This window comes from Protomyctophum parallelum, assembly GCF_964188405.1.
Source record: "Protomyctophum parallelum genome assembly, chromosome: 10".
Taxonomy (NCBI): Eukaryota; Metazoa; Chordata; class Actinopteri; order Myctophiformes; family Myctophidae; genus Protomyctophum; species Protomyctophum parallelum.
In genome coordinates this window covers 40,963,350-40,988,691 of record NC_139704.1, presented here as the reverse complement: position 1 = coordinate 40,988,691, position 25,342 = coordinate 40,963,350, and the positions used below count along the sequence as shown (strand labels likewise).

Genomic DNA, 25,342 nt, shown 5'->3' with positions numbered 1-25,342 from the left:
TCTGTATAGTAGCAGCAGCTAGCTAACAGCTGCTCCGTCTGTTTGACAGCTTATTATCAGTATCAAATATGAATCTGCCAAAAGGACCGGATTCTTTGTGCTTCGACAAAGATGTTTTTATGAAGGTGAGACCTAAAAATAATAAAAAGTTACGTTATTCCAGTCAGTATAGCAGCAAGCACAAATCAGATATTAGCAAGTGCTAACGTTACGAAGCAGTCCTGTCTGTCGAAATGCCAATAAGTATATGCAGAGTGCACTGCAGACTACTCTTAAAAAGTCTAGTTAAAATATAGTTAATATCTACAGTTTTTGACACAAATCAGACGTTAGTTGACATGTTAAGTCAGTCAGGCTAGCTGTGCCACTGTGGTGGTGATGGTGTCGGTACCTGCTGTTATCTTTCTACAGCCCTGGTGGTGGTACAGCACATCAATTGGTTGTCTCTTGTCTTGTGAGAGACACCAGGGTCTTGTATTTGGCAGCCCCTTTCGGGACCCTAGTTTTACCTTCTGTCTATCTGGTCTACAGTCACCCAACATCCTCAGTGTTCATCCATCTCTGAGATGGTACAAATATAACCAAATGGACTCTTAAGGGTATTAAATGAATGAATGAACATTGGGGATCCGAGTTCCCAGTCTGTCGACTACTGTGGTTGTCTGCTGTCTGTCCAATGTTTCCAAATTCCTCCTGTTTCAGTCAGTCCACGACTCCACGTGTATGGTCCATGTACCTGACAAATATGACCAAGACTAGCTTAGCCAGTAGCCACATCTTGCAACACAATTATTTTTAAATATGTTGATTGTATTAATTAAACACACCAACATTGCAGCTGTACAGAAAGCTTGAATTGTCCTGCAAAGTGTATATAAAAGTCTACCGCAGACATGAGTATGACTTATGAGCTACTTTCTGTTTACTTTCCGTTTGACGGCCTGTTTTCCTTTGAAGGCTTCTGAATCTGTGAACTATAATATAAGTACCTATACATACCGCTGCGAATATCTCCTGTGGCGCGGAAGCCGTTAAGTATTTTTAATCTTTGTTTGACCGATTTGGTCGCTTTGATTCTTCTTGTTTATTGACATCCAATTGTACCGCCTCCCGATGTGCGGTTGGCTTGTGTCTGCTACGTTCCTGCCTCTGATCTGCTCTGTCATAGCTATAGCGCCATTAGCTAGCCAGATAGGCGGTACAATGAGGTGTCAATAAACAAGGAAGGAAAAGAAGAATCAAAGCGACCAAATCGGTCAAACAAAGATTAAAAATACTTAACGGCTTCCGCGCCACAGGAGATATTCGCAGCTGTATTTATAGGTACTTATAGTTCACAGATTCAGAAGCCCTCAAAGGAAAAGAAGCCGTCAAAGAGTGCAGAAGGAAGTTTCCGAAGTTGTTTACGTGTATTTATGTGTGCGTACCCGGTGGCAGGGTGGAGCTGGAACAGGACCCCATGCTATCTGAGTCGTCAAAAATGTCAGAAACTTCAGTAGCATTGGGTTTTGCTTGTAAGGCTAGATTCAACATAGAATGGATGTATTTAATCAAATCTGACTTTTGCTATCGTATCTACCAGAAAGTGAAAGTCAGACTTGATTAAATACATTTATGATAGCCTTGATCCAAGACTAGACCATGTTCGACTTTGACCCAAGGTGCGAGGTTTGCATGCCCTATTAACATGATAATAACCCCCTAGTAATCACTTAAAGCCTTTAATATACTTTGTTGTTTGTCAATGGTGTAAATCTTTGCCAAATATTTGCCTATTTTGGGAAATTGTTGTCTACTTTTTTATTTTATTATATACCGCAGAACAGGGACCCTACGTCCAAAGTGGTTGGTTAGGTCATACAAGCCAACCTGCCTAGCCTCGGAAACCCCGACGTTAATACCTGCCTAAATTGTGCTGTTGTCCCACTGTCTCTGTATCTTGCTGGCGTCCAGGATGACTTTGACGTTGACCTGTTTGTGACGGAGTGTCGGAAGCAGGTCCAGCTGGAGGAGATGAGAGAGGACCTGGAGCTCTACTATAAGCTCCTGAAGACAGCCATGGTGGAGCTCATCAACAAGGACTATGTCGACTTTGTCAACCTCTCCACCAACCTGGTGAGTGGTTATTGTAGCCCATTCTGGCAGAGCATGAGGCAGTTTTAGTTCAACGTACAGGATGCACCATTTGCTCACTATACTCAAAACCTTCTACCGATAAAAGAGGGGTAAATATGCATGCCCTTACATTGTTTGTCAAAACTAGCCAGTTCTTTCGACATAGGTAAGGGAGCAAGGGAACTGGCTAGTACGACGGGAAAACTAGGGATTCCTTTCTCGCGTACCAGTGGCACGTGTCCCGCAGACTGTCACTGGTCCGTGTACCGGTGGTTGGGAACCTCTGACCTATGTGGCCAACGGACTATGGCAGCAAACATAACCACTACCATCATTCGCTGGGTAATCTGCCATAGCGGCAAATATGGTTATGGGAGGGGGTGAGCATCAAAGGAGTTGGTAAGCTGTTTCAGCATCTGGGAACTGTTTCGGGAGGGGAGCAAATACTTTAGAGGAGCTTAGAATCGGGAAGGGCAAGGGGAAAAAAAGACGAGTGTGCTCTCACTTATCGGTAGCATTATGTCTTCATGACAAAACTGTGCAAAGTTACCTTGCACAGCAGCTGGCCTTGTGAGGTCACAGAGCCACATGCTTTCCAGACTACACTTCCAAGCTACACTTTATTACACCCCCTTCGTTGCTGTGTGCAGACAACCCTGACTGGGTAGAACCGCTGCAGTTTGTGCTTGAAATGTACTGTAATTCTGCAAACTGTTAATAAATATTTCAATCAATCAATCAATCAATCAATGCACTGAATGCACACAAAATGATAATGAAGGTCCTGCTGAAACGGGTGATTGATTTTGGTAGTGATAGCTGATGAGTTCACAATCAGATTCAACCGAAGAAAGTGATCTAAAAACTGAGCTTGGAATTTAACTTCCTTGTCACATTTCCTGTGTGCCTACATTTTATTTAGACAAAAACATTACATAAGTGTATGGTATACTGCATTATACTGAATCGATTGGTTTGATTATAAATTCCCATTTCATGTCACGGTAAACGTTGTTCCATCACAGCATGTCGCTCGGAGCGAGGCATGTCTTTTCTCTGCAAAACATCAATTAAGAACTAGGCTTTATTTAAACCAGCTTTTCATTTGGACAATTCCTGATAAAGATCTATTGAACCGGTGTGCAGACCTAATACTTCTTCATAGGTAATGCAAAATTCCCCCTCCTCTCCTTCTACATTGTTTTCTCAGGTTGGGATGGACAAAGTCCTCAACCAGCTGTCGGTACCACTTGGACAGTTACGAGAGGAAGTGCTGGTATGTATTCTGTGTGGGTTCACTTGCCTTTCCTCTTTTGTGCCACAGTGTGTAACACAACACACATCAATTCATCTTCTGTTGCAGAGCCTGCGGACCTGTGTGAACGAGGTGATTCAAGCCATAGACAGCCAGCTGTCTAAACAGGAAGACCTGCACGAGAAGAAGGTTTGGGTCCATAACTCCATTATATATGGTCATCATTGTATCTTTTTATACCTCTGGTTTAAAGCAAGCAAGCAGCTGTTATCAATCTCAATGAATCTCTCTCTGTCTTCCCAAGGTGTGTGTGCTCAGGCTGATCCAGGTGGTGCGGTCAGTGGAGAAGATTGAAAAGATACTGCATTCGCAGAACTCCAAGGAGTCCAACTCGCTGGAGATCAGCAGGTAGACGGCTTCATAGTGTCACAGCTGCCATCTAGTGGACGAGTAGATGCTTGCACATTTAATCCGATGCAAGAAAACGCAAGACAAACGCAAACAACGCAAGGACTATGCATGTATGCGTTTTTTGTGTCCGTTTGACTTCCCCCACGCAAGGAACAAAACGGACTATGTAGAGGCCTTAAGCTGGCTGAGCAGTACGGAAGCCTAGGTGATCTTCTAAGTGACCACTGGTCACTTGGAAGATCATTGATGCAGCTGAATATATGGACAATGGAAGAGTCTTGTTCGTTCCCACTGCCAGATACAAAGCTACAAACCACCAGTCATTTTGAATGGAAGTCAGCAACGTGATTGTCAAAGCCAGGAATGTGTTGAAATGTTTCCCCTCATCCAGTGCAGAATGTTGACTGCTGCTTGTTGTACAGTATATTATGTTGGTTTGTTTCCTTTTTTGGAGGTTCAGTACCCAGAAAGACAAATTGGACCCTGCATTTCACATTCTTCTTGCACTGTGGCTGAGACATTTTACCAAGGTGTGTGTGTGTGTGTGTGTGTGTGTGTGTGTGTGTGTGTGTGTGTGTGTGTGTGTGTGTGTGTGTGTGTGTGTGTGTGTGTGTGTGTGTGTGTGTGTGTGTGTGTGTGTGTGTGTGTGTGTGTGTGTTTGTGTGTGTGTGCACACAGTCCTTTGTTAGCAGGTCAGATCCTGGAGAGGATAGCTACAGAATTTAATCAGCTTCAATTCCATGCTGTACAGAGCAAAGGCATGCCCCTTCTGGACAAAGTCAGACCTGTAAGTGTGTTTGTTATTCAGTCAAGCAACCAAACCAGTCAATCACTCGCTCAGCCAATTTCCTACTGATGTATTACTACTGCTTGTATACTAAATACATTCCTTGTTGGTCTAACAATAATGACCTCCTGCTTGCTTTTACACTGGGTACTGTGTAAAAGTAATATATTATATATGCACACCACCTTCCTAATACTTCATTCACCCTATTTTAGTGTAGTCCATGCTGCTATCATAATGCTCAAAGTAACTGCAGTACATCTCAAAGCGACTACACTGTATAAAACCAACAAGGCCTCAATGCGTACACCTGGATTCACTATACCTGCTCAACCCATTTTGCGCGGGAACCCCTTTTGGTGTTAGCATTATGTTATACTTTAGCTATTGAAAAATAGCAGATCTACAAGCTCATAGCGTGCCACCGAGTGGCGCGCTACGAGCTTGTAGGTCTGCTATTTCTGAAAAATCAAAGAACGACTGACACAGAAACATAGCTTTTTCATCTTTATGTTTTTCACATCATTGTGCCTTATGGAACCTCTGTCAGTGTTTGATGGTTCTGTCCTGGTCCAGCGCATCGCGGGCATCACCTCCATGCTGCAGCAGTCCCTGGAGGGGCTGCTGATCGAGGGCCTGCAGACAGCCAACGTGGACATTGTGCGTCACTGCCTGAGGACATACGCCACCATAGACAAGACCCGAGACGCAGAGACCTTGGTGGGACAGGTGTTGGTCAAGCCTTACATGGACCAGGTATAAATGTAGCATGCATTTTATTTTTTTGTTTAAGCAACGTTTGTGCACTTTCTTTGTTTGTTTGGTGATGAATATAATATAATATTAGAGATGAGGTGGGAAGGTGTGAGGCCGAGCGGATAATATCCAATGCAAAATTAGAGCTGGGCTTTACCGTTATTGTCATCGCAAGCCAGGTACATGCAGTATAAGGTCCCAGGTATGATAAAGGAACGTGTATATTAAGAAAAAAAAATACTTTAATGGTTACATAATTTGAAACAACCGGATGTTGAACCGTAGATGCCAGAACCGTAGAAACCGTAGGATTAAATTAGTCGTGCAGCCCGCCTGAACCGTAGTCTACGTTTTCCAGGGTATACAGTATATTCTTTAATCCATGTTTTGATCGGATCCACTTGCACTCTACATGTATGTGCTGCTTTCAATGTATCTCCAAATCGGCGCATTGAATGTCGTTTCTGGTTGGTTTTTCAACGGCTGACAGCAGGCGCTGTGATACTCGCAGTCAGGTTTTTTCATCACCGACTGAGAGAACAACAACCGGTCAAGACACCACACACAGCATTTTGTCATTGTAACATCCGGTTACGGATATTTGTCTTGGCAATGCGCGATAAATAGATTAATTAATCCTGGCGGGAAATGGGTTAGATTAGAAGGCCATACAGTTAATTGGTCTTCATCAGGGCAGTCCACTGAGCAGCCTGTGCACTAATGAGCAAGCTGTGTTTCTGTTGTGCTTCTCTGGAAAGAGATGTGCAAGAGATAAAGCAAGAGCAAAGAACCAAACACTGACTTATATATCAGTCTCATTTCATGTCTCCTTACTTCTTTTCCTTTCTGTTCTGGTATCGGTAGGTGATTGTGGAAGACCTGGTGAAGTCCAGCCCTAATGGTCTTCAGCTGATGTATTCTAGACTGCTGGAGTTTGTTCCTCACCACTGTCGACTGCTCAGAGAGGTGACCGGAGGGGCCATATCCAGGTACTAAATGTACTATCATGCAAGTGAGCTGTCGTGATAATTGTCTGAAGATGGCCAAAATGTTTCATCTTTGTACTACCAAGGCCAGATCTGGAGTGTACACTGTACAATGATAAAACAAATACCAAATATGAACATGTTGCCTATTTGACATAATATTCATTGCTCAAGTAGCTCTCTAAGTCTCTATCCTCCTTTTACAATTTACAATTTAGGCATTTAGCAGACGCTCTTGATCAAGAGCGACTTACATTTAAGCAAAAACAAAAGCATGTCATACATCACATATATAAAAAGTAGTTATCATGAATCATGTATAAACTAAGAATGTAACAGTGGAGTATCTATGTCAACTATACATACTATACTATATTATATATTATACAATATACATGTGTACTATAAAGTGCTATGACTACATAAAATGCAATTCTAGTGCTGTCTAAGTAACGAGCTATAAGTCTGTCTAAAATACTATCTAAGTCGACACAAAATGCTATCTAAGGGGCTAGGCTAGGGCAAGGGCAAGTGCTTTTAAACCCGCCTCATGAAGTGCCTCCTCTTAGTTGTGTAGAGAAGTGCGGTCACGCATACAGCCACCAGGATGTGTCTTGTTGTTTCTCTGAATTTGTTTGCTTCTCAACATCTTTTCCAAACAATCAGAAACCATTGTTTGTAATGTCGAAAATTGACTTTATTCTCTTAAAGAGTGTCATGTTCAAGGTGGGTGTATTCTGCCTACTTCTGTGTGGATGTAAAGGTTTTATGCAGGTAAAGAGCCCTCTGAAGCTATATGATTCTGTGTTGATGTCCCCTCTTGCCACAGTGACAAAGCGGACATCGTTCCTGGCTATGATTTCCTGGTCAACTCTGTGTGGCCGGAGATCATTCGAGGGATAGAGGACAGGATGAGTTATCTCTTCAATGCTGGAAACCCCGACATATTCTATGAGGTACTGCCACACTGTATGTGTGTGTATTGTGTTTTGTGATTTTTGCATAATATGTTGTAACCCCATTTGTGTATATGTGCGCGCACTCGGACATACATACGGTATGTCAGCCTAACTGTGTGTGTGTGTGTGTGTGTGTGTGTGTTGCCAGCGGTACAATGTGACCATGGAGTTTGTGCGGAGGTACGAGCGCCAGTGCAATTCCCAGGCCAGCGTCAAGAGGCTCAGAGTTCACCCTTCTTATACAAGGTTCCACAACCACTGGAACCTGACTGTCTACTTTCAGCTACGGTGGGCATTTCACTTTTATGTTTCTAACAACACACGCTGCATTAATTGCATAATGCAGTGTGTTGTGTTCCTCACATCCTTTTGAGGAACCCAGGAAGAATATCTGTTGCCAGGTGTAACGGCTAATGGGGATCCTAAATAAACTAAACTAAACTAATCCTAGTTTATACACACAACACACAAACTCATTCCTAGTACAAACACACACCCCAAACAATTCTACTCGCACAATCAGCCACAAGTGGAAATGTATACACTATGGACACTACAGGGGAAGACAAATCTACGTACAAGACAGTTGTATATCGGCTTATAGAACAAGCGCAAATTTTTATGCATACTGTATGTTGACAATGTTCACATACTAGAACTAAAGGACAAAGGCTCACTCAATGAGTATGGGAAAAAATATCTTTTCTGTAGCAGTGAAAACTTGTAATAGGCAAATACTGAACTATGCCACTAGAGGGTGCCATTAGTTTGACGTGCATGGCTGTTGAGTTTTAGAACGCACAGAGCATCTGGACACTGTCTTTTACTGTTTGCCAACACCACACCACCACAATCAGTCAACACACACACACACACACACACACACACACACACACACACACACACACACACACACACTCTCTGATGGACACAGCCCACATGTGCATACACCAATGTGCGTCATGACGAATGTAAGTTCCCTGCATTTCACAATACAAGCACAAACATCCTGCACAGTAAGTACATTATCTTCCTGTAAGGTACTTTGTTATTGGTACAGATTGTGTCGTTGAACATTATGAATAGAACTAGAAAATACATTTCTGTTTGGCTTTTAAGCTTCGTAAACAAAGGTTTCACAGGGAAGATATAACAAATTATGTAGTATTTAATAACTTTATAAAAATAAACATTAATAGCTGATCGACAAACTCACGCTTTTTGTGCTTGTAGAACTGATATTACCACTATTTTCCCTCCATCTTTGAAAATATATGAAGATTCTTATGATGATACATCTCAATATTAGGCAATTATGTAATAATTGTGACAGGCCTAGATGCAGTGTTCACAGTTCACAACGAGTACAATATTAACCCCCGTCACTGATTGTTATAGAAACATTTTTGTTTAGCTTTCCTGACTTTCATTCTTTCTGTATCGTTTTTACACTTCCACCCTCACTGCTGCTCCATGTCCTTTTCCTTCTATCCCTCTAACCCCCCTCCCTCTCTCACATACTCGCTTTCTCCTTCTCATTCTCTCTCTGGCTGGCTTCCTCCTGTCTTCCAGGTACAAGGAGATAGCGGGGAGTCTAGAGAATGCCATTAGTGATGGACTAGAGGCAGCACAAGGTAGGCATTTCCGATCTGCATCGATGGTATTCAAAGGTTTTCCCCATGATCCCTCCTGCCAAGAGGGGCTCATGGGGCCAAAATATAAGAAAACCATATTAATTTATTTTCCATCTCACCGCCGCTACCTCATGCAATTCCTTTGTACCCCATTCACTGTTTGAATACCAATTTAGTCACACACCACCACCACCTGCTTTAACTGATATGTGTGTGTGTGTCCATCCAGCGGACAGTGTGTACCACCTCCAGGTGTCCCAGGTGTTGTGGTCTTGTCTCGTGAGGTGTTGGTCAGATAAGATCTACCTCTCACAGCTGTCCCACCGCTTCTGGAAACTCACCTTGCAGCTCTACTCGCGATACGCCGTCTTCCTCAACGAGGTAATCAACAACCGTAATGAATATTCTTCATAATATGCACAGCACCCTTCAGACTGCAGCTCCAACAAGCAGCACCAGGACAGATACAAATGGACAGTTTAACAGTTATTATACAAGAGCAGAACTGATGAATACTATAAGTGGATTGAATGCTTTAGAGTCACTTAGTCATGGGTTCCCAAAGTGGGGTCCCGGGACCCCTAGGGGTACTTGAGGGAGTTCCAGGGGGTACCTAGCTCAATTAGAGATATAAGGAACCAAATGGACCCTTATGGGTCTGTAACTCAGAGAGCGTACAAATGGAACCAAATGGACCCTAACGGGTCCATTTGGTTCCATTTGTACATTCTCTGAGTTAAATTAACAGTGGTTTTATCGGTACCAGAGAGAGAAATGCCATTAAATCGGGGGTCTGTAGTATAATGCGTGTGAATTTGGGGGTCCATAAAATGAATGTGTTTCGGAATCACTGCTAGAGCCGTACAAATCCTGCCTTATCGGGGTCACTGGCATATGTTTTCAAATGGGGGTCTGTGGCCTAATAAATGTTGATTTTGGGGGTTATAAGAGCCCCGTCTTAGCTCTCGAGGAGTTGATCCCGTAGATGGACCTGGTTGACGCGCTGTTTAAATGCCATACCGTTTGCTCTGTGTGTCAGCCCCACAATGCGGTAATAAACACACAGGCAGGCAGCTCTTGCCTTTGACACATTTATTTCCAAGCATGGCATCAGTATCTGCGTGATCAGAATAAACAATAATCAGCATAGACAGACAAACATAAACATTTCAGACCAACAAACATTTCGCTCCAGTGTTTGAACAACACATTGACGTACCTGCGGTCAAAAACCATTGCCCTTCCGGGTCAATCCTGCCTACAGATGCCAGTGAACCTGACGCTTATAAGGATAACAGCGCCACCCCATGGTCACAAATTCACTTGATAATTGTACTCATTTGGCCCTTACACACCGGCCCCTAATTGTTATGGTGGGCATAACAATTCAAAACAAACAAACAAAAACAAAACAAAACAAGGGCCAAAGCATGTCACAGAATCGAATGCATTGTTTCATGAACCAAGCGCCATTTTGTCACTGGCTTGTATATGGTGATGCCTTTATTTTCAATGGACACACCAGACCAGACCAGTTTGTCTGGAAAGCCCTCCAGCACCCTGCCTAGTTATCCAGCGTCCAAGTATGGCCTCCTCAATGCTGCTGTGCGTCTTTGACTTTCAGCACGTTTTCCGATCTCCTAGCCATTAGAGTCTCCTGAGACTTCCAAAGTTTTGAGCCAACCGTCCTCTGGCTTCCAAGGAAATGCAGGACCTTCAAGGCACCTGCTGCAATTCACCGAGTCCAACTCCTCCAACCACCCTTTCCACTGTGTCGGGATGTCCTGTGGCAAGTTGTCATCCGACCCACGTCCTCCTCTACAGTGTTCCTGCTGCACGTTATTCCTTATGAGCTTGTTCCTGTATGCTGTGCGTGTTCCTGTACACACCGGTCCTTACCGGCCCCTGTATGTTCACATGTTTCCTGTGAAATCAGTTGATCATCAGATGGCTCCTTTAACTGTGCTGGAGGTGATTGTCTTTTGATGTGAAGCACAGTGGGGTGAGTTTGTCCACACCCTTTGCAGGTCAAGCGTTTTCCACAAAAACGGCTTATATGCCCAACACATAGGCATGCAAAGCAAACTCCCTTTTCTCGCAGCACCTCTATTTTCTCCATGTGCGTCTTTTCCTTAAACTGTTGGCACTCTTCCAGTGAGTGGCCACGAGTACAGCAGAGGCATACTATTTCCTTGACATTCGCATAGTTTGATGTTACTGATGTCAGCTCCTCACCTCCGTCAGGCCAATCTGTAGACGTTATTGTAGCGGCAACAATGTTTCCCTTCCCTCTGTTTGATGGATAAGATGTAAACATGGGAGCCTTTGTGCCAACCACACCAGATATGGGATCCTGAATGTTACCAAACAGGGGGTCAGAAAGAATACTGACGCACCGCTCCATAAATGCAACAAGGTCCCAAAAGTGGGCTCTTCCATCGGTGTTCCTCATGATGTCATGAGCCACTGTCCTCCATTGCTCCCTCATCTTGAATGGCAGCTTTGCTATCATGGCTCGCATATGGACGGGCATGTCCATTTCCTGCATGTGCTGAAGCTCCTCCATAACATTACAGCAGCCACGCAGAAATAAAGCGTAGGCCTGGAGTGCATTAGCATCCTCAGATTTAATTGTTGGCCACTCCAAGGCCTTTTGCATATAAGCATTTGCTACTTTATACTGGTTTCCAAAATGTTCACTTAGAAGAGCCTTTGCCACGGTGTAGCCATGCTCAGGAGCCATGTGTTGGCAGCTACGCACCAATTCCTGTGGTTGTCCTCTTGTGAACTGCTCCAAGTAGTACAAAGCATCTGCCTCTGTCACCTTTTCTTCCACTCCCTGCTCAAAAGCTCTAATGAATGCCCTGTATTGGAGAGGGTCACCTTGAAATGTTGGAATCTCTCTTGGTGGTAGAGATCTTGACTGTTGCTGTTGTACCAAGGCAGAGGTTATTTCATTTTGTTTCTCCATAATGGTTAGTAGGGTTGCAGGTTGATTGGTTTGAACATGATTGATTTGATTTGCTGATTGACTTTTCACATGCGGTGATGTTCCCATTTTGCTTAACTGTTGTTCCTTGTGGTTGTGATGAGGTATAATATGGTTAGCAGCAGCGGTGTTCCATTGGCCACATTCCTTTGGCCTTACGCCCGATTGTTTATTTGGTGGCATTGACAATTGTGTTGGTTTATTTGGTGGCATTGCTGTTCCAGGTTGAAATTGTTTTGCTTGTGGATTCAATACATTGACCTTTTCCCTTTTCCTTATTTCTCTCTCCAAATAGGAATTCATTGCATTTGAACCATTTGAGGGTGCATGAGAGGAACATTTACTTCCCGAGTTCAAAACATTCAACTTTGCACGGTTTGCAGCTAATTCTGCGTCCACAGCCAGCTGCTCTCTTTTTCTCCTCAACTTTTGTTCCTCCTCCTCCAAGGCATGTTGTTCCTTAAGTGCAGCCGAACGGGCAACAAGTGCAGCTCTATCAGCCTCTGCAAGTAGCTTTGCAGAGGCTGTACTTGAACACGAACATCCACTTTTAGCACTCCGTTTTGATTGTCTACTGGCAACATTGGACACACTATCATTAGGACCAATACCATCATCACTCAAATCACCAACACCATAAATTTCATTTGCATAAATTTCATTTGTACCATTTTCATTGTGCATACCATTACCATCATCATCATCATCATCATCATCAACCTCATTGTTTGAAACCCACATACCTGCTTCTGAAATGCACTCATTGTTGGATAACATTTTGGCTTTAAACCATATTTCATGCTTATCCTTTTCCTCAGGTGGCATAAACCCCAACAGATTGATATGCATGAACTTTGCCTCATTACACACTTGCATCAGTTCTGTGAGAGCATTTTGTACATTTGTGACTTCGTTTTTTACCATGAAATCTTGAATATCAATTCTTAATTTGGCTGCTATATTCAGCTTAGCCTTTCTGCCCATTTGATACCTTTCACATTTTTCTGCAAGCGCTTTTGCAGTTAGTTTCACCACCCGTTTCCGAATCTCACTTTGTGCCCGTGGCTCAACCCTGCTCGTGACGTCACCACTAACAGTGGAGCGTGCAGCCGTATCCACGGCAACGCCCACCGCCACACTGCCCTTCTTCATGATAATAAAGTCAGTGAGAGTCAATTCAGTCGAGAGAAAGTTCGCAGCTCGCACACAAAGTCAGTGCAAAAGTTAATACGCAACGATACAAGTCAATGTCACTTATGTTCAGCAACCATGGATTTATGCTATCCTCCCCCAAGTTATAATAATGTGCGCGCACAAACTAAATGGCCATATACCGTGTAGCTACACATACCTCCCGTCTTTGCGGTCCGATACTGCTCAGTGCTCCAGCCTCACAGCCAAATGTCGGATCATCCCATTCCCGCAGCCCCTCTTTACCACCATGGACGGCTGCATACGGGTCGTGTTCCCCCAGGCGGCCGGCGTAGCAGCGAACAATAGAAACTTCCAAACTTTGACAGCAACTGCAGCTCGGTCCCCTCGATCCCCTCGTACTCTCGCGTCGCCTCTGCCCGTCACGAACGCAGCCAGGCTCCCGCAGCACAAACGATACGAAGGTCCAACTGGTGCATAGGTTTTTGACTAATATAAGAGCCCCGTCTTAGCTCTCGAGGAGTTGATCCCGTAGATGGACCTGGTTGACGCGCTGTTTAAATGCCATACCGTTTGCTCTGTGTGTCAGCCCCACAATGCGGTAATAAACACACAGGCAGGCAGCTCTTGCCTTTGACACATTTATTTCCAAGCATGGCATCAGTATCTGCGTGATCAGAATAAACAATAATCAGCATAGACAGACAAACATAAACATTTCAGACCAACAAACATTTCGCTCCAGTGTTTGAACAACACATTGACGTACCTGCGGTCAAAAACCATTGCCCTTCCGGGTCAATCCTGCCTACAGATGCCAGTGAACCTGACGCTTATAAGGATAACAGCGCCACCCCATGGTCACAAATTCACTTGATAATTGTACTCATTTGGCCCTTACAGGGGTCCTTGACACAAAAAGGTTTGGGAACCACTGACTTAGTACACTACATTCTCAATACAACTCCAATATCAACCAAACAAAAGGGTTTCTCTGTAGGAGAAATTAAATGTACTTAAAGAGTTCAGCAAGATCCATGTTTATTATAGTGATATGATACACATCTTATACATTTATGGGTTGCTTCTGCAGCAAGTTCTCTCACAGTGACATGGTGGCATTTTAGCTTGTGCTCCTTAGTTAGCTACTGGTTCATCAGATATCAGCCCTTGGGCTTATAACCCTTTTGGTGCATTTATCACTCACTCACCCATAGCAAATAAAGGCTGGATAAATGTGATAATATACAGTTTTGTATAATGGTAAATTGTGCATTTATATAGCGCCTTTTATCCAAGGCGCTTTACATAGATTGTGCATTACATTCACCCATTCACACACACATTCACACACCTTTACATAGATTGTGCATTACATTCACCCATTCACACACACATTCACACACCTTTACATAGATTGTGCATTACATTCACCCATTCACACACACATTCACACACCTTTACATAGATTGTGCATTACATTCACCCATTCACACACACATTCACACACCTTTACATAGATTGTGCATTACATTCACCCATTCACACACACATTCACACACCTTTACATAGATTGTGCATTACATTCACCCATTCACACACACACACCTTTACATAGATTGTGCATTACATTCACCCATTCACACACACATTTACACACCTTTACATAGATTGTGCATTACATTCACCCATTCACACACACATTCACACACCTTTACATAGATTGTGCATTACATTCACCCATTCACACACACCTTTACATAGATTGTGCATTACATTCACCCATTCACACACACATTCACACACCTTTACATAGATTGTGCATTACATTCACCCATTCACACACACATTCACACACACATTCACACACCGATGGTGGCGGATGCAAGGCACCAACCAGCACATCAGGAGCAATTAGCCCATTCTGACCTGAGATCAGATTCATACGAGGTTTCCGCCGGACACACACTGGTCTGATGAACCCATTCTGACCTGAGATCAGATTCTAAAAATGTCAGTCGCTCTTCGATTTTTCAAAAATAGCAGACCTACAAGCTCGTATCGCGCCACTCGGTGGCGCGATATGAGCTTGTAGATCTGCTATTTTTAAATAGCTAAAGCATAACACGATGCCGACACCAAAATGGGTGCCCGGTCAGAATGGGTTAGGGGTTCAGTGTCTTGCTCAAGGACACTTCGACACTAATTCTGGGTGAGCCCGGGTTCGAACTGGCAACCTTGCGGTTCCCATCCAGCCACTCTACCCCTGAGCCACCGCCGCCCCTTGTCTTCATCCTGACCGGCGTTCTTCTGATAGGTGCTGACAAAGACTCCGACCCCTGATGTGCCCAAGGAGCCAACTAGGCCTCTGCCCAGCTCTGCCTCTTCCACCTCCAGCCGAACCTCAATGGACGAGGCCGGCAGCGAAAGCGGAAGTCCCGCCTCCCTCTCTACCAAACAGCTGGTCTACATCGCAGCTGATATCCAAAAACTGCAGGAGCAGGTCAACACACACACACACACACACACACACACACACACACACACACACACACACACACACACACACACAATCACTCATCTTACGTGACATCCATGTGTCACTATAAAGTATTTAATGTAAGTAATGTATTCCGGCATTTCGTGAGGGGACGTGTTTTTGGCATGTATTTTGCACGATGAGAAGCAGGTGCCCATCCTTGGAGTGCTTTCTTTAATCTAAACTGATCATAAGTGACATAATTCGTTGCTGTCCGGAAAATAACACCTAACTTTTTTTCATAAATCAATGCTATTGAACACTCTTTATGTCTGTGTTAAAAAAATGTTGAACCAATGGAGAGTATTAAAAGGTGCTTCAACGGAAACCTCCTAACTACATTGGATCCTCAAACAGCCGTTTAGCCATCTTTTTTCCCCCATAAATCAGTACTATTGAACACACGTCTGTGTGTTGGTTACAAACATATTGAACCAATGAAAAGTATTAAAAAGCGCTTCGACAAAAACCTCCTAACTCCACTTAAGCTGGATGGTTTTTTTTCTTCATTTCCTGAAAAATGACCATTTTGGAGTTAGGTGGTTTCTTCCAGACAGCAGATATATATTCTATTTCTGTCCCATTTGCTAGCAATTTCTTTGACGATGTATTACTGGCCTGACTGTGTGCCTGTTGCTCTCTGTTAGATCCCAGTGTTGTCAGAGATGATCAGACAGAGGCTAGAGGCCATAAACTTCAAAAACGTAACCATCGTGGAAGGTAAGCCAACCCCACACAGTCAGTGTGAAAGTACCTATTAGACACAAGTGCACATCACATGGCAAACATCCCCTGGGCCTCGTAGATTAGTATGCCATTTTATTTTGTTTCTTCGTGCAGAAACATGCAGTGCTAATAACTAATTACCGTACTAGACTGGTGCCTGTCGGGATGTGTACTAGTGCATTGGACATTGGATGTACATTTATGTTGTCCTTTTAGGCTACAAGCTCTTGAAGATCGGCAATTCTAGCTATTTTTCAACGGATTCATTTATGCAGATGAATGGAAACGATTGACAGACCTAATGTTTACTCACGCTCTCTCTCTCTCCATGCCCAGATGCTCTGTCAGACTCTAAGGCTTGTCTGTCAGGCAGCATTCCTACTCTTAACGTCAAGATGACCCAGCATCTGACCGAACGCTGCTGCCGCTTCCTGAAGAGTGCCTCTGAAGTACCACGTCTTTACCGCAGGACCAATAAGGTCAGTGTGTGTGCAGTGTGTGCACCCCAGCAGTCGTGTCATTAGAAAGCGGCACAGATGTTTTGCTGGCAAAACAAACAAATACTCTTTAATTACTCAAATTAATACACTTTCTTTGTTTCAACTGCAAGATATTGACAGAATCAACATTTGAGGGAGGGAGAGGGAGGGAGAGTATAGCACCAAGGATTACAGCATAGGCAATTGGCACCGGGTGAAAAATGGGTTACAAAATCGTGGGATAAAAAATCACACCCGTGTGAAGTGAGGAGGGCTCTAATCATCGTACATCATCATCAAGAATGGTGGTCCCTTATTGGCCAAGGGTTCCCACCGACATACATATGCCGATTTGCTCAGAGACACAAGACGTAAATTCTCCATCCATTGTCAAAGGCATTTAATGTTTGTGTTCAGACAGAATCCACACTATAGCTGTTTATTTATTTCAAAGAACACGCATCACATTTCAGATTATGGAAAGGGTATGACAACACCAGGCTGAGTTTATTCAGCGGATGCTGTGATGTGTACATAGATCCCAGTTATGTGTGGTGGCTCTGTCAACACAGCCAGCTGTTGCTTGACATGGATGTCCCTGCAAGCCTGCATGCAGCGAATTCCTAATGAAGGCTGAATGAGATAACTGAGAGTCCACGGGTGCAACTAATTGATTATACAAAAGAAAAAGATCATTTAACCCTTTTTCACCCGAGGCCGATTCTACAAATGCCTTCTAAACCAATAGTTCTTTCAAGATTTTTTATAAAATAAAAGCTTGCAGTGAGCTTGTATATCTTACATTACTATTTTTGAATAGCCAACGCAAAAATCTAAAATGCTTTCCCGGTTATAATGAGGTAATAAAATCATAGATTAAAATGTATCCTACATATATGTAGTGTACATTATGTACACTACATATTCAAGTTTTCAAATATGGTGCTTTGTATGGTCTCATTATAGGTGAAAAGCCTATATTATATATATATATATTTGTTTTAATTAGACGATTGACAAACTGAGAGCTTTTAGATCTGCTATTTTCACTATTTTTGCAATAAATCAATCGTGTATAAAATACCCCATAAGTTGATTAATTGATTTCATTCATGCTTCACTTCTATTCCTTGTATTGTATTGTTGTTTTTTTACACATTCAAATTAAATGCGTAAAAAGTAATGGAAAGAATAACCGATAGTTGCAGCCCTAACTGAGTTTATTTCCTCTCTGAGCAGGAAGAGCCGACGCGTGCATCGGCGTACATGGACAATGCCTTGCGTCCATTACATCAGTTACTGACGGATGCGACGGGACTGGTCACTCCTTCCACAGCACAGGAATGGCTGCGAGTCACACTGTCGGACTGCACACAGAGGTGGGCTTGCACACAGTCAAGATCGTGCACAACGGCAGCTCACAAAATAGCTAAAATAGTCCAGTACCTGCCTGTAGACCCTATCGCAATTTGGTGTTGGGGGAATTTCTCACTTGAACTAAGTCAATGGGTCCCTAGACATGAAAGATCAATGAGGTGCTTGTCCGCCATAGTGCCACGAATGGCGCAATGGCCACATCAAAAATGGCCGCCATCGGCTATGATGAAAATCCAACCTTTTTGTTTTTTAGTGTTTAAGCACATGTAATACATTCATTTTGACTAATTGTGGTGTGTGGAATTCATTTCTGATATTGTTTTGATGATTTGGGGTGATTTTGACCTTGAAAGGTCATAGTCAAGGTCATTTTGCTATTCCACAGACCTTGGCCATAACTTGTCCATTTTTAGGATTAAGAACAGGAACAATAAGTCTATTTCAACTAAATCTGACTCTTAAAATTAATTTCTGATATTGTTTTGACCATTAGGGATCATCCTGTCATTGAATTATTGATGTTAATGTCATTTTTCAATAATTCGATTATGATTCTTTAGTCGCTTTTACTATATATTTTCATGATTTGTTTTCTTTACATAAACAAAATACATGGGCATGAGAAAAACAACAACAGCACCATATGTGCTGTGTGAATAAGCCCATTGTACAAAAGACTCTGTCCATGGCCCAAATGAGCCAATTCATTGCTATGGCAACCCCATAGTGGAGGTAAGTCAATATATCATAAGAATCGTTCACTTGATGGTACAAGCACCAAATTTGGTACACAAGTGCTTCAGAACCTACTCTCTCAGAAAAGTACGTTGTCCACTTGAAAAAACTAAATGGCCACCATTTTTCAAGATGGCCGCCAAATGAAAAGGGCCTTTTGTGGCAGTTCTGGACAACCGTGGGTCCGACCAACTCGAGACCGGGCACTGCACTCCCTGTGTGTGTGTGGAACGTGTGTGTCGAATTCGGTGAAGTCAGTGGGGCAAACGGTTCTCGGGTTACATGGATTACAGATGTACAGACACACACAGACTTGAATATATGTCAATGGGCAATGCCCATTGGGGTTTTTTTTAGATGATGGGTAAGAAGAGAGAGATGTGATGTCAGGTGGTGTGGGCTAAGAAGTGGTCAGGGCTAAGATAAAGTATATGAGATGTACAGTAAGTGCAAAGAGAGATGGTGAGGGAGGGAGAAAATTATTTGTACCAATTGACCAAACAGTAGACAGTAGTGTAACAGGTTAAGGTGAGTATAGAGATGGAAATGTTCTAGCAAGTGAAGCCAGTGTATTGAGAATATGGGACATATGTGTCAGGAGTTATTTGCCGTACGGTTGGAAACGGTGGCACTGATGAAAAGGAGGCACAGCTGGAGGTGGCAGTATTAAGGATGCTATGCTTCTCATTAGGAGTGAAAAGGAAGGACTTGATCAGAAATGACTAAATTAGAGGATCAGCCCAGGTTAGAAGGTTTGGGGATAAAGCAAGAGAGGTGAGGTTGAGATGGTTTAGACATGTGAAAAGGAGGGATGAGGGTACATTGGGAGAAGGATGCTGAAGATGTAGCTGCCAGGTAAGAGGATGGCCAAAGACGAGGTTTAAGGATGCTGTGAGAGATGACATGAAGGTGGCAGGTCACAGAGGAAGATGTAGAAAACAAAACCAAAAGGGGTCCTCCCCTTTTCCCTGTGCGTGCACACACACACACACGGTACTGTACAGTACACTACAGTATGTTACAGTACAGTATTGTAAAGTACAGTAACGTGCGGTACGGCATGGTACAGTATGATACCATAAGGTATGGTACAGTACAGTATGATGCCGTACAGTACAGTAAGGTACAGTATGATACCATACCGTACCGTACCTTACTGTATGGTATCATACTGTACAATACTGTACTGTACTGTACTGTACCGTACTGCATGGTACCATACTGTACCATACTGTACCTTACTGTATGGTATCATACTGTACAATACTGTACTGTACTGTACTGTACTGTACTGTACCGTACTGCATGGTACCATACTGTACCATACTGTACCTTACTGTATGGTATCATACTGTACCTTACTGTACTGTACGGCATCATACTGTACTGTACCATACCTTATGGTATCATACTGTACCATGCCGTACCGCACGTTACTGTACTTTACCATACTGTACTGTAACATACTGTAGTGTACTGTAGAGTACCGTGTGTGTGTGTGTGTGTGTGTGTGTGTGTGTGTGTGTGTGTGTGTGTGCACGCACAGGGAAAAGGGGAGGACCCCTTTTGGTTTTGTTTTCTACATCTTCCTCTGTGACCTGCCACCTTCATGTCATCTCTCACAGCATCCTTAAACCTCGTCTTTGGCCATCCTCTTACCTGGCAGCTACATCTTCAGCATCCTTCTCCCAATGTACCCTCATCCCTCCTTTTCACATGTCTAAACCATCTCAACCTCACCTCTCTTGCTTTATCCCCAAACCTTCTAACCTGGGCTGATCCTCTAATTCAGTAATTTCTGATAATGTCCTTCCTTTTCACTCCTAATGAGAACCATAGCATCCTTAATTCTGCCACCTCCAGCTGTGCCTCCTTTTCATCAGTGCCACCGTTTCCAACCGTACGGCATGGCTGGTCTCACTACCATCGTATACATCTTCCCTCTCACTGGTAGCCTTCTGTCACAAATAACTCCTGACACATATGTCCCATATTCTCAATACACTGGCTTCACTTGCTAGAACATTTCCATCTCTATACTCACCTTAACGTGATACACTACTGTCTACTGTTTGGTCAATTGGTACAAATCATTTTCTCCCTCCCTCACCATCTCTCTTTGCACTTACTGTACATCTCATATACTTTATCTTAGCCCTGACCACTTCTTAGCCCACACCAACTGACATCACATCTCTCTCTTCTTACCCATCATCTAAAAAAAACCCCAATGGGCATTGCCCATTGACATATATTCAAGTCTGTGTGTGTCTGTACATCTGTAATCCACGTAACCCGAGAACCGTTTGCCCCACCGACTTCACCGAATTCGACACACACGTTCCACACACACACAGGGAGTGCAGTGCCCGGTCTCGAGTTGGTCGGACCCACGGTTGTCCAGAACTGCCACAAAAGGCCCTTTTCATTTGGCGGCCATCTTGAAAAATGGTGGCCATTTAGTTTTTTCAAGTGGACAACGTACTTTTCTGAGAGAGTAGGTTCTGAAGCACTTGTGTACCAAATTTGGTGCTTGTACCATCAAGTGAACGATTCTTATGATATATTGACTTACCTCCACTATGGGGTTGCCATAGCAATGAATTGGCTCATTTGGGCCATGGACAGAGTATTTTGTACAATGGGCTTATTCACACAGCACATATGGTGCTGTTGTTGTTTTTCTCATGCCCATGTATTTTGTTTATGTAAAGAAAACAAATCATGAAAATATATAGTAAAAGCGACTAAAGAATCATAATCGAATTATTGAAAAATGACATTAACATCAATAATTCAATGACAGGATGATCCCTAATGGTCAAAACAATATCAGAAATTAATTTTAAGAGTCAGATTTAGTTGAAATAGACTTATTGTTCCTGTTCTTACTCCTAAAAATGGACAAGTTATGGCCAAGGTCTGTGGAATAGCAAAATGACCTTGACTATGACCTTTCAAGGTCAAAATCACCCCAAATCATCAAAACAATATCAGAAATGAATTCCACACACCACAATTAGTCAAAATGAATGTATTACATGTGCTTAAACACTAAAAAACAAAAAGGTTGGATTTTCATCATAGCCGATGGCGGCCATTTTTGATGTGGCCATTGCGCCATTCGTGGCACTATGGCGGACAAGCACCTCATTGATCTTTCATGTCTAGGGACCCATTGACTTAGTTCAAGTGAGAAATTCCCCCAACACCAAATTGCGATAGGGTCTACAGGCAGGTACTGGACTAAAAACTAAAAACACGTAACATTGCTAAATGGGAACTTAAGCTGGCATTGTTGATCTCCTGAGTTGAGTAAAACTGTTGTCCCTTAGGGCCGATTCATACTCTTATTTTACCGCTGTTTCGGCGCTGTAGTGCCGAAATGATTTCGGCTCGTCAGAAATTTTCAGTAGCACCGAAGAGCCGACTTTAGGACGGTACCCCCCCCCACCCCCCCCCCCCCCCCCGAACCTCAAATGACGTCAAATTGTAGGCTCTACAGCGCCGAACCGACTTTTATTCGGCTCTAAAAGTATGAGTATGAATCGGCCCTTAGTAGGGTGAGGGCGCATACATGAAAAGCCTGAAAGAACGCTCCCTTTTCTTGGCATAGAGGAGCAGATCAAACTAGCGCTGGAAATGGACACCAGCTCCCTATTGGTGTGCTAGATTGTATTCCTTTGTACCGGTAATGTAAAGAGAAGTGCGCAACCAGTGTTTTTGAGTGTCTGTACGCTCATGTTTCCTGCCCGCATGCCCTTGCTGTTCGTGTAGGTACTATGAGACCATTTCGGACGTCCTGAGCTCAGTGAGGAAGATGGAGGAGAGCCTGAAGCGACTGAAGCAGGCCAGGAAGGGCGCCGTCACAGCCTCCACGGCAGGAACTAACGGAGGACTCACAGATGACAGCAAGATCCGCCTGCAGCTGGCACTGGATGTGGAATATCTGGGAGAGCAGGTAGACAGTGCTATGCAGTGCACACACACATTACATACACACTACAACCATGCATAATATATGCTTGCATGTAGGAACGAACACACACACACACATCCATTTGCAAACAGGCATAAACAGCCCATAATCATCCAGAGTTATGGCTCTCCAGACTTTTGACTGGTGTCATTGGGCATTGTTTGGAAAAACATGACTTGAAACTAACTAGTTACTTTACGAAGTTAGTTTTTTCTACCGTACTCTTGAGTTACCAACTTGGAAGAACCAATGCTTATGAAATATGCCTTTTGGTGAATTGTTTACTCCAATCTTAGCGGTAATTGAACACTGTAGTAGTGTAAACAACTGTTACCTAAATAAATGATGAATGACAAGATATCTTTCACTTATTGAACTAACCAAAAATGAGACTGACCAATATCATGTGGATATCTCCAATAAATGACTAGAGAAAAATGTGTTTGTGCCAATATATATAAAAAATGGTTTCGGTAGAGACCTGATTCATATTAGTTCAGTTTATTAATGATAATGTAAGAATATCACAAATGGTAGAAAATAAATGCAACAGAAGTTTTATAAAATGATACACATTGGGAAATCTAGCCATACAATTCCAATATAATTTAGATTCATCTTAAAATAATAATTCTTGAACCCAATTCGTTTGGCACTTGTCACTGACACTTAACCCATTCTGGGCAGGAACCACTTTTGGTGTTTTAACTAAGCATTATGTTATACTTTAGCTATTGAAAAATAGCAGATCTACAAGCTCGTAGCTCGGAGCTTGTAGGTCTGCTATTTTTGAAAAATCGTAAAAATGCGGCACACATCTTTGAATATGTATTCTTTCAGAGCAAAGGTTTTTTTTTTTTTGACGTCTTGCCTAAATGGGTTAAGTGATCTTGATTCTTGATTGATTCTTGATCTTGATGTCTCTCTCTTAAACGTCGCTGTCATCTGTGCCTCAGATCCAGAAGATGGGTCTCCAGCCAAATGACATCACCATGTTCTCCACCCTGATGGAGCTGGTGCAGGAGGCTCGGGAGTTGGCCGAACACAACCCGTAGAATGCTGCGTGGCTTGTCGGAACCAAAACCCGTGTCTACACACACCGAGCTCAGTTCTGCAAAGTGCAAACGACTACATCCGTCTCGTGTTTGAAAAACTTGGGCCAGACACGCAGTGTATTTGGTAAAATACACGTTGTATTTGGTTCGACATCTGGTTAGGATGGTGCACCAACTTCCCATTCAATAATAAAATGAAAACACAGTGAGCCCTCATTTGGTTGCTTTGCATACATTTTAGTTTTTAAGACCAGAAGCCTTCTGCAATATATCAAAAGCCAATACTCATTTCTACTGTAGGCCTTCTCTCCATCTGTTTCTAACATGCTCTGAAACAGTTGTTCCATGAATGCTAGGATAAAGTCAGAGAAAGTAGATTCTATTAACGAGGCCCAGGCCAATAGAAAGTTAGTGAAAACCTGTGAAGTCTCTCACCCCGACCTGCTTCTTTTTCTCTCTTTTTTTGGTGTAAGTTATATTCTTTGTCATACAGTGGTGTCACGCAAAAATAGCTGATCTACAAGCTCACAACAAGTTGTAGATCTGCTATTTTTGTGACACAAATAATCTTATGATTTGTTGTTTCACTACAATGTATTATTCTGTATAATTTATTAAATCAATTAGTATAACTGTTGCATCAATACTACCAAGCCCTGCCAGTATAGCATTGGGCGGAGAGATATGATAATACAGTAGTACTTTATTGTCAGTTCACACTGAAATGTGTAGGAGATATAGGAGTTTTTTTATTTGGGAGATTTGAATAATCATTGGTGCAGGTTTTGTTGTTTAAACTAAACGATTAATGCAGGGCATATTTGTTGGCGCTGGTTAGGTACCGTTTATTTTTGAGGGGAGCAAAGCTTGTTGAGGTTAGTAAGCTAACAGATGGTGGCTTTTCAGAAAATGGCTAATGATGCTTTTGGGTATTTCCTCTATGCACTATTCAGTGGAGATAATGTTGCAAACATCTCCAGTCCATCTCTAATACATTTTTTCTAAAGAAATAATTTCAAAATCTGTTATTCTGCTAAACCAACCACATTTGTCTGTTTTCTGGTGAAGGATGAATTGTAAATAAAGTAGATAACTAGTGTGGATTATGTACATTTCTATTCAAATTAAAGTTGTAATATTATTATTAACTTGAAATTCATTGGTAATAAAATAGAACTTTGAATACAATATTTGCTTGTTTGTTATTGAGGTCATATGAGGTTCAGGAGGAACGGATTGTGTGGCCCTGGTTTTTCCCTAATGGGACTTATCGAGGGTAGCTACTGGGACGTAAGTCGGGACTTGATCACTCCCGGCTGGGTCACCTGAGTGAGGGGTACGATGTTGCGAGACTCGAAACCCCGATGACCTTGGGATACATCACTGAGGATACGTCCCAGGTGCATCC

The 25,342-nt window shown here is 42.8% G+C and overlaps 1 protein-coding gene across 1 annotated transcript; it reads left to right on the top strand.

The window, feature by feature from the left end:
- On the top strand, positions 1-25,098 carry cog2 (component of oligomeric golgi complex 2). Its single transcript, XM_083775228.1, has 18 exons — positions 1-125; positions 1,954-2,115; positions 3,326-3,391; positions 3,479-3,559; positions 3,675-3,778; positions 4,460-4,568; positions 5,145-5,324; positions 6,189-6,313; positions 7,140-7,266; positions 7,418-7,557; positions 8,842-8,903; positions 9,133-9,284; positions 15,362-15,547; positions 16,231-16,303; positions 16,646-16,788; positions 18,028-18,167; positions 22,678-22,861; positions 23,836-25,098. Exons 1-18 carry the CDS (start codon positions 69-71, stop codon positions 23,932-23,934), a joined length of 2,190 nt encoding a protein of 729 aa, XP_083631354.1. The 5' UTR covers positions 1-68; the 3' UTR covers positions 23,935-25,098.
- The last annotated feature ends 244 nt before the right edge of the window (positions 25,099-25,342 follow it).